Here is a 14,277-nt window from a genome sequence, read left to right as displayed (position 1 = left end):
CAATAACATTGTATTTGCGAGGACTTAATGAACTCGTATTATATTTCACCAATTAACCTATCAACGTTTTTTCAATATCGAAAAACGACTTGAAATTATTTGTAATCATTACATCCAATAACCGCACACTCTGTGACCCTACTTTGGAGATCATTTTTATAAATATATATTTTTTAATCAATATTTTAGTGCGTTCTCCAAGGTCTCGGATAAGCTGTCAATATGCTAAACTTTTTGGATTTTTGTTCGTTGCGTTACGCAGAATAACTGGGTTTTTTGAATGATTGATTATTACAACGATAATATAAAAACTATGCATATTTGCTTAAACATTACGGTGCAGTGATTACATAGTGTTCTATTCTCCCTCATACATACGCTTAACTAATGGTAATAAACGACATGGGGGTGAACTAAGTAAGCACTGAGAACTAAAAGAAATAATATACAAGGTACATAATATATATAAACTTATAGATAAACTACATATAGACTTAATTAATCCAACTAATCAATTTACAATCAATTGACTCCGTTCCAACTTGGAGAAACAATAGTTGTAGTTTTAGGGAGAGTTGAATGCGAGAATATGCTAAAAAACAGTAATTAAATTGTAAATTTTGTTTTTCTTTACATTCTTCTTTACATTTTAACTTATATTGGTATTATATTAGCATTACAGGAACTGTATTTTTACATAAAGAAAGTTCGAAAATTGTTCAATTCTTCGTGATATTTTTCCTTAAAGGAAAAGTTCCTTCTTTACTTTCATTTTTTTATTTTTTGTTATTTTTCATTTCCTTGTTTTATATATTAATATTTCTTTAGTTTAATATATCAGCTAAACAATAGTAAAAAAAAATAAAATGAATATACATTTGTATTACTTTACCAACAGAATTTCTTCAATTCAGTTTCATTTTTCAAATTCATTTTCTTGTTTTTATCTATTAATTCAGCTTATGTTATGTTAATTCAGTTATTATGTCAGCTAAATAATAGTAAAATATGTCGTGATATAACTGGAAGTATTCTAGAATATGAATATACATATGTATTTTTTTTAACAACAGAATAGTCAACACTATAATGTACCATAATTTACATGTAAAAACATTATCATATTGGAATGTCCTAAAACGGGCAATCGCCTAGTTGGACATTTTAAGTTCATTAATTGTATTATGTAATATTTACAAACAAATAATAAATAAAACAATAAATAAATAAATAAAAAGTTTTGACTAATGACTTCATTAACTAATAAATTCTGTTTTAGTGTAAAAGAACATACGGACTGCCAATGTTTATAAAAGTTAATATTTCTATTCGACATTGTCAATTTGACATTCAGGAATGTCAATTCATCGATAAATGCGGCAGTGTTACCAGCGTTTTTATCAGTTTGCAGCATAAAAGATTAAATAATTATGCCAAAAATGTGTGTATTCTTGGTATACCTTATATCGTAGATAATAGGCATTAAAATCGCTTGACGCACGCAGTCTAGAAACGTTCGATTTCAAGCAAAAAACTGTTTTTTATTTATTTTGTAAATAATTTTATAAGAAAGCAAAAACTTACCCAAATGACACAGATAATCTTATCTATAATACTGTATTTTTTAAAAGTTGTTTCCTTTATGCGTTCATACATTTCTGTTGAAAAAAACTATTTTTAGTAGTTTGCATTTATATTTTTTATTGAGTAATTTAATTTTGTATTTGTCTTCTACTCAAGCGAAGCGATAGGAAAACCTTCAATTTATCTAAGGCATATTTTTTGGTATTCATAATGTACACCAATTCCTTATAAAGATTAATCATAATAGTGATTTGGCATCAAGCTTCGCTTTGACAATAATATTCAATGCCCAGAGTTGCTAAATAAGATTCAATTCAATGTACGCGCTCTTATGCCCTGTTCAGGGTGGATCAGTGCGAAACCAACTCTAAGCAGAATTCTTGCCTGAACATGCAATAATTACAATTGCGTATTATGCAATGTAGATATTTTCAGTTGCGAACTTATCAAATACAAAAGGTCCACAAAATAATATTTCTCTGATGGTTTGTGAATAATTTTACGTCTCTATTGTTTATATTTCTATTATGATTTGACTTATATCTACAACCACTCTCCGTGGCTATAAATGTATTGATAAAAGTTTTTTTTTATATAATCTTTGTTTTGTATAAATTTCGTATTCCTTTCTTAGAAATTTAAATTACTTTTTCCTTATTATGCTGTCTCAGTAGATGTAAAGTCACAAGGAGGATATCCATAATTGGTTTTATTTCGGCTATATAATACTTATGTACAAACTGAAGTAAATTTAAACTCTCGATTTCCAGAAAATTAATAAATAAACCACACACATTTGCAGTCACAATATTGGTTTGGGTATCAACAGTATGACCATGAGTGGGAAATCGGTATAAAATCAACGATAGTTATCTATCAATACGATATTGTAACGTTATCGATTTCACTACGTTACACCCCCCTGAGAACCATATAATCCGGGGGGGTTGATTAGAGAATTTCTGAGATAAAAAAATATGATTTGAATAGAAATGTCCGGTTTCTCACAGAAATACCTATTACATAATTATTTTACGTGAATGAGTCCTGCATAAAATATAAAACTAGAATAACTAAAAACGGAGCTAAGAAGCTATTTTACCTAGATTTAGAGCTAAATGTATTCAAATCACTAAAAGAGCTAAGCTGGCAACACCGATGTTGTCAAAGTCAAAATTCGTTCGGCGGTTCCATCCCACAAGACTGGTTGAGTGGGGGTGATACTGGAAATTGGAGTTCATGAGCCGCAGACGCCTGAGCTCGCGAGTCGTGGTCTGCCGACCCCTGAAGGTCTATTCTCACAAATATTAGAAAAAGAAAACTGCAATGATGTTTTAGGCAGAGTAATTATTAAAATCGACTTTAAAGTAAGACGTATTATCTATGTAGATATAGGTTTTATTTTGGTTTCTTTAAATTATCTTGTCGTGAATCGTACGTAGTTAGAAAATAATTTGTTTTTAATGAGTTTTTATTATTCACAATGTACATTTGTTACGTATAAATTTTTTTATTAAATTTGCGACCTAATTAGACCTAAACCTGACATAATTAATCGTTTAGTTAACAAGAAACAAACCAAAATATTTTCTAAAAAGTACATTTATAGTGGAGATAATAACACTCAATCTAGTAAAAATCTAATATATAAAAAACTTCTTTATACAGGCGACTTATCCTTAAAAATATCCCGCATGTTACCAGTTAATATTTCGAAAGCTTTTTAAACTAATTCTAAAATAAATAAAAACTTAATTAATAACAAGGATGTTTCAAATAAATTAGATAAAAATGGGATATACACTTTAGAGTGTAATGATTGTAACTCGCAGTATGTAGGTATGACTACAAGAAATTTCAAAACCAGAATTAGGGAACACGAACTATGTTTAAAAAATAATAATTTCTCCGAGTTCGCTAATCATTTGATAGAGACAGGCCATAGCTTCAACCAGGATAAAACTAAGTTTAAACATTCTAACATTAACAAATATTTTAATTTGTGCGCGTTAGAAACATTAGAAATCAACAAAAAAATTAATTCAAGCATTAATATAGTAAATAAAATAATAGCACCTTGCAAATCACCTCTATTGACAATGTTCCCCGTTATTTTGACTCCTCCCTCCGTTTCCCTCTCAACCCCCTCCCCATCCCTCAAATCCCTCCCACCAAAGAACCAAACTAAATAAAACCCCATATTTCTGCAGTTAAAATTTAGTTTTTAAATAGCTAGTTAATGACACGGACGTGTCGAAACCGGTCGCTAATTTTATAAAAAAAATTATACGTAACAAATGTACATTGTGAATAATAAAAACTCATTAAAAACTAAAAATGTCTAGAAATTTTTACATAGTGAATGCCAAAGAAATACAAAAAAATAGAAAATAATTTATTATAAAGCCTCCGTTGGCTAGCCGAAGGTCGCGGATTTAAAGTTGATTCGATTAATTTTAGTTTTTTCACAATTTAATAATTTACATTAAGAATAGTTGCAGCACGTTCCAGAGTACCAGGTATTCCCCAACCTACCTCTACCCCAACTCTTTCTCCTCTCCACTACCTTCAGTCTCGCAAAATACCCCAATTGAGGATACCATAGTCTCACTTGCTCCAGACGATTGGGAGAAGCTGGGTCTCTTGTGCGGTGTTCACATTGAAAAAAGAAGTTGTTAGATAATTATTATTAGATTATCAAGAAAACCTTATCATATACCCTTTGTTGTATCTTCTTGAGACTCGAGCGATTGTTGGCATATTATGCCAAGTTTGCAAAAACGTTTTGAGCCATCGCTTGCCATAATGTGCCAAATTTACAGAATCTAAAAATGTGAAAAAAACGACGTATGTATATTCACCAATCGCTCGAGTGTATGAAACCACCTCGTCTTGTGTTCTTCTTTCGGCCGTCCTACTAAGAAGTATATAACGTTTCCTTTAATTTCATTGTAATTGTTTTGTTTCTTTCTGGTTCATTTAATAGACATGTTATTTGTTGTACGTTTCAGGCGTTTCCAGATATCGGTGGAGCGCTCATTTGTTGAAAAAACTTTTTTTTCTGAAAGAATTTGCGCGGCCATTTCCATGCAAATAACACACTCTTAACAACAGGTGCTCTTCTCGTTGCTAGGAGAAACGGAACTTGCATTCCCCGCACAATTACATTTGCCTACAATGTGTTACCTCCCGGTCAGGGAACCCCCGTTGCCTCCCACACAATGATTTCCTTTATTCTATTTTGCTCTCAACGAGATTGGTTTTATTATTTTTTCCATAGTTTTTATTTGTTAGATCGTTCCTTTTCTAGATTTTCTGAGATCGTTGGAAATAAACGTTTGATTTTATTGTGCATTTCTGTAGACCACCAGCGTTTTCGTTTCAAGACGTGTTTAAAAATACTTTTCATCGGCGAATATCTATAAATACCGACTGTAAATTGGTAAAAAAAATTCAAGCCATATTTTGGGTAACATTCCTTTTCACTGGTCTCATATAAAAATATTATTCAAAGTACAAAGTAGTGAAAACTTAATATATGCGTGCAATTTTTTATTTTTTATTATTTTAATATAGATCATAGTTACATTAATACATACATATTTTGCAAAATATAATATTTAGGTACATAATTGGTCATGTATGCCTTATCAGAAAAGAGGAGCTCTTGTGCCTGATAGGGAGCCACGATTCTTACTTAGATTCAATGTTACAATATTATGTTATGTGTAATATATAAATATAATATATATATACATATTTTTTTTTTAATATGAGTTTTTTTGGAAAAAAAGTTTGATTTTATTTATTTGTTCTTGTTGGTTCGTAATACAGCGCAATTCGGAAGGGAGATTATTGTAGTTTTTTTATGGCTTGGTAAATATAATGGTTTTGCATTTGAGTTGTTTTAAAGATTGGCGTATTAAATTGATTCCCATTTCTCATCAGTTTGTAAAATTCTTGATATTCTGTGTTACTTTTTTCTTTACACATTTTTGTAATTGAAGTTTTCCTAATATACACGGTGTCCGGAAACTCGTAGTACAAGCGGGAAACTGGAGAATCTACACCACATGGGGAACCCAAAAAAACATAAAGTTTTTTGATTTGAGCATTTTCAAAAAAAAAAAAAAAAAAACAAAAAAAAATATTCTTCGGCTATTTTTGGGTTAAAGTTTTTTCTGGTGTTTAGGGTTGAATAACAGATGTTTTAACCCTGCAGAGCAGAAATATTTTATGATTACACCGGGTTAAATGAAGGGTGATTTCAAAATAATGCTTCAAATCCGAGTTTCTTCATTTGTTTTACTTTCAAATAGTTTTAATTAGTTGGGTACTTTGATCTTCAGTAATAATTTATAAGAATTTGATTAAAAAAAAATCAACTTCAAACTCGATTTACTCGATAACGAAAGCTCAAATAAAAAAATATATACTACAAAATCGACTCCAAATGTGATGTAGATTCACCAGTTTCCCGCTTGTACTACGAGTTTCCGGACACCCTGTATATTATCAATATTTGGTACTGGAAACAATTTAAAAAGCAATTTTGTTGGGAAAGAGTTTTTTTTAAGTATTACCTTTATAATAATTTTTTGCGAGACTTTTACTGAGTTTAGGTTGTTTTTATAAGATCCTCCCCAACCTATGATTCCGTAAATAAGCAGGGAGTGGACAAGAGCATAATATACATTTTTTTGTATTTTCACATTTAAAATATTTCTTAACCTAACAAATATATATATATATACATTTCCTTATTCTCTTTACTAACTCCGTAATATGGCTTTTCCATTTCAAATTTTCATCGATGATCACACCAAGATATTTAATTTCAGAAGAAGGGTTGATTACAGTACAAATAGGATTAAGTAGTTTACAGTTGACATTGTCACAATTTTCATCATGGATTATGATATTTACTTTGTGTTTAGGTATTTTTTGTAGTGAAAATAAAACATATGTTGTTTTTTTGGCATTAAGTGTGAGTAGGTTATTATCAAACCATGATTTTAAGATATTAATACATTCATTTGCAAGTTTGTTAACTAGTTCCCATGTTTGACATTTTATTAATAAAACAGTATCATCAGCATAAGAGATTAATTCACCTTTGATTTTCTGTTGGAAAATGTCATTTACATACATTAGAAATAGTAATGGTCCGAGGACCGTGCCTTGAGGAATGCCAAATGTACTTGTTAGTGGTGTACTAAAGGTTTGGTTTAATTTTACAATTTGAGGTGTCTCTGTTAAGTAGCTTTCTATCCATTTAAGAGCTAAGTGGTCAATGCCATTTTCTTTTAATTTTAATATAAGTCTTTCATGGGAAATGCTGTCAAATGCTTTCTTTAAGTCAATAAAAATTCCTATACATTTATTTGATTTGTCTAGGGCACTCTGAATACTAGATGAAATTTTTGCAATGGCATCTTGGGTACTTTTTCCCTCTGTGAAACCGAATTGATTTTCATTTATAATCAAGTTTTTTTTTTAAGAATGCAGTTAGTCTTTTTTTAGCAATTTTTTTCAAAAATTTTCGATATATTAGATAAGAGTGAAATGGGTCTATGATTAGAAATGTCCTCCGGGCTACCGGACTGTTTTGATTATTTCTAGAAAACCGTATAAGAAATTATTAAACTCTCAAGTATCCCATAATTTGTAAATAGAATTGCAATATTTTACATCAAAATTGATTTTTTTACGAATTCGTAAATATAATTTTTTATCATCTCCTGTAAAGTCTTAATTTTGAGGCTTGAAGCGTTTTAAATACTTACAGTCGATATGTACTTGCGTTGTAGATATCCGCGTCTGATTCTTTGTGTGCTTAGTTCTTACAAACTACATTAAGGATTTTTGTAGGTGTGATGTATGGTTATAAGGTTGAGTACTTAATCGATAGATGGCGGTAGTCATAAAGCTTACGCCAGGGCCCAGCCAGATGTCTCTAGTATAGCAGGTACTTGCGATAGATATTATCGGACAGTGCGAGCATCTGGAGGTTCAGAGATTTTACCTACTCTTGAGTAACGAACAGTGTAGTCTAGCCAGACCTTTTATTGTAACGTAAATAAACGCAATTATATTTAGAACTTTTTTTCTGTTTTTAAAGAGTTCCCAACACCCGAAGTCTGCATAAGTAAAGGCAGACATAACTATTGACACAACAGTCAGTTTTTCACTATCATTTAGAGAATTTCTTCCAAAGGGCTTTTATATATAATGCATGCAAGTTATATTTATAGAAATTAGAGTAAAATCGACGTTTAGCACGGAATTAAAAACCTCAAACTTTACTCCAATTTATTCACATCCCCGAGCAATGCCAGCTAGTTAGATTATAAAATTGGTAATACGAATTTTAATTTTTCATTATCAGTAATTTGAAATTGATTTTTGGAGTACTGTATCTTTGGTATGTTTACATCACCTTGGTATACAGGGTGTATCGGCACGTACCCGACAAACTTTAACCAGCTATTCCTTAGCACATTTGGAGTAAAAAATCTTATGGGCACTTTGCTGTCCGGTAACATTTGTTTTAATAAAAAATTTACTATTCATATTTTCACCACATGTCACCAATGTTTTATCCTTTATCAAAGTTTGAAAACCCATCTGGCAATATTTTGTTCGAGTTTCGTTGAATAATGCACGTACATACCTACGCTGGCGCGCTTTTACAATCACAACGAAATGGCACGGCACCATTCGTCTCATTTTTAACTATTATTATTTAGTGTGTACGAAAGAGCGAGGACACTTTTTGACACACTTGCCAATAACAGCTGTTGAACACGAGAAACAATGCAAATGACAGTGACGGAGTGTGGATTTTTTATTTATTTTTTGTTTTTAATGGAAGAAAAATGTTACCGGACAGCAAAGCGCCCATAACATTTTTTACTCCAAATGTGCTGAGGAATAGCTGGTTAAAGTTTGTCGGGTACTTACCGATACACCCTGTATATATTATAACAGCACGCCAACTGGTTTCAGCCCAACTGTGCTATCGATAGAGCGGATAGGTTACCTACCCATAGGTATATTCATTAGCCCGGAGCGATATTGCGAATATCAAATGTCAGTATTGTAGTAGCAGAAAAATACCTTTTATATCATCGATATTCTCGTAAATATACTTTAATTTTTTAATATGTATAGTGTCTTTACACTGCCACTTGTCAATTTAAGAATTCAAAAATAAAAAAAAATTCGCATTTATTTCACCAAATCTGTCAAAAACTATAGAAAAATTTATGTTCTTAAAGTTTCAGTACCTTGATTGTACATCTAAAAAATATTTTTTTGGGATTTGCTTGCATAGCATTGGATTAAATGAGATTTTCTGAGCACAGGCACATCACTATTTTTCACCGAGAGCAAACCTGTGTAATTATTTATACTATTTTATAAGTGAACGAGTATTAATTTAATGTACAGACTTGTACAATAGACTTGTTAATTTATATGAAATTGTAAATTTTAATGTCAAGCTCAATTCTTTTGGAAAAGAAGTCAACGACAAATTATCGAACATTGCTTCAAAAATGCTATATATTCAAGACGTGTGGCTGTTAAAAAATGGCGCATGCTGCAACCCTGAAATAATAACATTCCTTCAAATCCAAATAACTTCGTGAAAAATAATGGTGGGATCAAGGTATATCGTATCACTAATAAAATAACAACACAGCTAAGCTCATCAATAAATTAATGATAGTTAAATCTTTAATTTCTCTTGTAACTTCGAAGGTTAATTTGTCTACAAAACAACGATAACTAGTCGTTATAACGAGATAATAACCAAGCTTCTTCCTCGCACTCTTCTCTACGACGAGAAGATTTTGAATTGATTCATGATCAGAGATCAGTACAGTCTGTCATTTTGACATATTCAGCCAAGTCATTGTACATAATGGGTAACCCAAGATAGTCGACGGTAGCAAACTCTGAAACTACTTAGGTAGGTATAGGTACCTATATCGGAAAACACATGGGAGTACATTTACGAGATTTGAGAGGGGGTTTGGGGTACCGCCGCCCCAGGAACCATCTATTGGATAACCAACACCTCTGCCATCTGTCACCCTGAGACGGTTCGCGACGTTTGGTGATTTAGCAGAGGTGCCCGGGTTCATTGGGTGTGATTTGTTTAAGTGGCGCCTGCCCTCTCCAGGCGTGCCAGATTGGGAGAGGCTGGTTTGGAGAGATCCTTTAACCTCTTAAACTGGTCTCTCGATCCATCGAGAGACATATTCAGACATCCATCACTCCTGACACACTGATCTCTAGTTCCTAACCAGCCCTCGTAACTTTGGCCTACCCAGAAGTTCCCCTTCTTCCTTTCATTAAAAAAGCCTAACCCATAAAGCACAACCACACACGGGAATGTGTAAGGTTAGTTGAGGTTCAGTTCGACAGTTAGGCTCGTGTATGTATACGTAGATTAGACAGTGACGATTGGTGACGTTACTTTGGACGAATTGTAGGTATAATTCCTTATTTGTTTTGGTTTATAATTAAGTAGGTAGTACCTAGTACCTACAAAAAAACCTTATGAGATCGGAGGAAATTTTTATCTTCAAAAAGTACACGAAAAACATATTTCACTCGATCGCGATAATTGAAAGAAAAATATTTCGCTACCTTCCATGGAGAAATGAGCTAGATTTTTTCTAGACCTTTTGAGTGACATTGCGTTACACATCGCAAAATAAAATGTCACTAGTGTTTATAGCAGTAGGTTCCTCTATTATACCTTCATAACACTATCAACGTAAACAAACCACTCAAAACTATCATCGACTACCATGCTACGACGCGGAGTATCCAACAAGTTCAATAACAATAATAGTGCAAAATAAAATACAAAACCTTTCTATTTTTCTTACCGCGTCTGCCATCTATGAAATATTTTCACAAGCTTTTCTTCATCTGTTTCTTTTGATATCCGCTAGATGTCACTACAAAAGACTCAAAAATTCAAATAACCTTCAGTACTTCTTTACTTCATTATACCAAGTCAATTTGGATTTGTACCAAAAATAATTCTAGAACTAATAAGCCATATCAATTCTCATATTATTTCTCTGATGTGAATGATGACAGACTTGTTTTAAACACATGATTTTAATTGAATTATCAGGAAAGGAAACAGTTTTTAAAATCTGTGATGCAGATTAGAAAAGGGTTGGAAATTCTTGATAACTTTATGGAGGGGAAGTAACATCTACCAACTGTCATTTATGAAGGATAACTCATTTAGAATGATTAATATCACTCATTTGAAAATCGCATTCATGAAGTAGTCCCAGAGGGATCTAGTAGCTTCTGTCTTTTTCGTTTTTATACAAGATGTGCGAGAAGGAAAAGAGAACATAAAGTAATTCGTAAGATGGCACTAATTTAATAATTTTAGGAAAACACTTTTTGCAAGTTAGGCTTTAAAATATTAAGATGAATAATTTGTTGCGACCGTACATACGCAACGTGGATATGAACAAATAGTTTTGTCCGTATACAAACCAAATTCTTTCAAGAAATGTATACCGATGCAATATTATTATTATTTGTTTTTTTTTAAAGCGGAGACGGTTAACACATACTTCCCGTGAGCAGTTAGGCCATAGGTCCATTATGCTATCTCCCATTTTACCTCATTCCTTTAACAACCCGGTCCCTTTAATAAAGTTCACCAGAGTTGTCATTGGGTATGTGGCTATGTCTTCTGGTTCTACTGTATGTCTCCCCAGGTATCTGAGCCTAGTTCCCACCAGGGCAGGACTTGGCACCAAAGGTGAATTGGAGTCTCTTCATCCTCTTCACATTTCCTGCACCTATTGGTGTTTTCTACTCCCAATATCTGCATGTGTCTCCTGAGATGGCAGTGTCCCTAGTAGTCCTACCAGTTCCCTCAGTACAATATTATATTTGTAAGCCTTTCTTGAAGGAATTGAGTTTAACATGATTATTTTTTTATATTTATATAGCCTGTGTACGGGCGCAAACAAATAAATCATCATAATATTTTAAATCACAACTACCTGCAAAGCGTTTTTTTCCTAAAATAATTAAAATGGCGCCATCTCTGATAGAGCAGATAATGAATTGTCTTGAATATATACCCATTTAAAAGTTAGATCGAGGGAATAATTCTGCAGTTTGGTTCTAAAAGGCCTAATGTCAGCATTTCAATACCTACGCATATATTTTTTGCGATTTCACCTCAAAATTGGGTTATCTTTAGAATTCTGAACGAATTTTTCGATTTATTATTAAAATTAAAACTTGCTAAAAAGATAAAAATTTAATATAGGCTTTGTGAATTTTGAAAAAAGACGTCGTCACTTTTAGAATCAAACAACAGAATTCATATCTTGGATAAATGTGTAGAATAATGAGGCCAGCAGCAGCAGTAAAAAAACATTTCCGTTTTCCTATGTAACATTTATTGATTTCTCATTCTGATAGCATAATTATTCAAAACAAACAATCCGTAGCATATAAAAATATTTTTGCATTGAAACAGAATATAATTTAATGTTGGAGCCAGTAAAGGATGCACAATATTTAAAATAATCAATATTGGTCTTAGTGCATGTAAAAAAACAGATTTTGAATAAAACGGAAAAAAAATCTACGATTCTAAATGGAATATAATGAAAAAAACGCGCAACACTCAATAAAGATATGAAAAGGCTGCGACATCATTAAAAATGTATTAACTCGATTTGGGCAAAAAATCGTGCACGCATTCTATGAAACGAGACAATTTGAAAACAAAAGATTTACAAAATGGAATTGAAATTGTCAATAATGCATATTACTCTAAGATCGGGTAAAGAAATGCATGAGTCCTTTCCCAGAATCTGTAGCAAGATCAACGGTCCATACGATTGGGATGAACAACTAACTGCTTTATGAAGAACTTACAAGACAAAACCTACGACAACTTGGCTTCTTAAATAACTAGGATGGCAACTGTAATGCCACCAGGTGAAGGAAGTGACCTAATTACATTAAGTTATATCTCTATATAACACATATATTAAATCAATGGGGGTAACATTAGTTTGTCTTACATAAAAAAGAAATAAGCAAGTAAAACAAATGTGTTATTGTAACATTTGAGCCTCTTTGTGAAGCCTTTCCAAGAGACTGGAAACAGAGAACACTTAAATTAGTACATATATTGTTAAAAATATAAGATTTATAAAATAACTGTAGTATGATTACTACTTTTATAATGAATCAATTAAGGTACAAATATTCTATGTATACATCTCAATAATCTCCCACTGCCGTCAGTGTGTATTCACCAACCATTAGATCCCCGCTGATCTGCCAGCCAACAAACCCTCGCCACTCGCCGTGCAGTGTCCACTCAGTTAGTTGTCCCCCGAGCCGCAGCAAATGGAACCCACTTTAGCTCTCTCCGATTGAATAAACCCAATAAAGCGTACACCAGTAGTAAAATAATGAGAGGGGTTCTTTTAAAAACCAAAAAAAGAAATAGAAATACAGTTTTATAAACCAAATAAGTGACGGTAGAATGTTGGACTTTTGACAAATGGCAAGAGATAAAGACAAACATAGCGTGATAATCGTCAAAAGAATATTTCTTTAATGGGTTTGTGAGAGCGCGGAAATGGGAGCCAAGCTTTATACTCTGGTGATATTTCCCTGGTGAAGACTGGATTGAGATCCAGTTTACTTGATGAGCCCTTTGGCTCGGCAAAGGTCGCGCATGAGTCCCTTCAGGTACTTAACCTCTCTCTGCAGGTCGGAGCATTTGCCCTGGAGCTCATCATGAACGTCTCTCAGTTCCTTCTCTTCCCCGGCCAGAACCTCCACCTCCTGTTTCTTCTTCTGACGGTATCGTGTTGCCGCATTCTTGTTCTGCTCTTTTTTGCGCGATCGTTTATCATCGGGGTTCCTGGAGTAAGGTTTGGAGCGGGAGTAGCTCTTCTGCCTGCCGGAAACGCTTGCACCGGATGAAGAAGAAGAAGGTCCCCATTCGTCCTCGTTTTCCGAGCTTCCTGAAAGGCTGCAAGATGAGTTGGAGTTTGGAGAGAACGGTCCCGATAGAAGATTGTCGTCTACTGTTGATTTGGCATAGGCATGCTCCGGGGGCGTGACGGCAACTTGAGAACCATATTCGTCTTCCTTGGAGTATTGTTGGACAGGATGGTAGTAATCGGAAACGGAGTTATCGGATTCGTTGGAGACAGGGGATGGAATAGGCTTGATGTCTTGATCGTTGCAGGCGACGTCTTCCGCCCTGCGGAGGACCAGTTCCTCCACCACGGCTAGTTCCCTGGCCAGCTCGGTCTGGGACTGCGGCCCCAGGTCGAGGATGTCTGGCTGCCAGTTGTGGATGGGACTGGGCTGCGGCACGTGCGTGGGGTATGCGGTGTGGGAGGGCTGGAAGGTGTACTGAGGCTGGTGGAAGGGGGGACTTTGGGGCGGGGTGAGGTGGGTGAGGTGTGTGAGGTGCTGGTGTTGGTGGTTTATGCCCACGGCGCCACATACATTCTCAAACTCCTGCAGTAGGGTCTGAGTCTGCAAGGTGTCATGGGGAGCAGAGAAGTCCTCAAATATAGGCAGGTCCACTTTCTCTTCTAGCCATTCTGAGAAGGGTTCTGTAAACAAAACAAAAAAATCATAAATAAATTGTAAAAA

At 33.7% G+C, this 14,277-nt stretch overlaps 1 protein-coding gene across 2 annotated transcripts in view; it reads right to left on the bottom strand.

The window, feature by feature from the left end:
• Positions 1-12,028: 12,028 nt before the first annotated feature.
• The window catches only part of crc (bZIP transcription factor crc), a 100,331-nt gene continuing 98,082 nt past the window's right edge, over positions 12,029-14,277 (bottom strand). For both annotated transcript variants that reach the window (XM_089633467.1, XM_089633468.1), the window contains one exon: positions 12,029-14,237. In XM_089633467.1, the coding sequence (XP_089489593.1) occupies positions 13,306-14,237 (932 nt within the window). In that variant the 3' untranslated portion in view covers positions 12,029-13,305. The remainder of the gene's footprint in view (positions 14,238-14,277) is intronic.

This window comes from Hesperophylax consimilis, chromosome 7, assembly GCF_061612785.1.
Source record: "Hesperophylax consimilis isolate HC1 chromosome 7, BYU_Hcon_1.0, whole genome shotgun sequence".
NCBI classification, from domain to species: Eukaryota; Metazoa; Arthropoda; class Insecta; order Trichoptera; family Limnephilidae; genus Hesperophylax; species Hesperophylax consimilis.
Note: the sequence above shows the minus strand (reverse complement) of the source record. Positions and strands in the feature narration are given on the sequence as shown.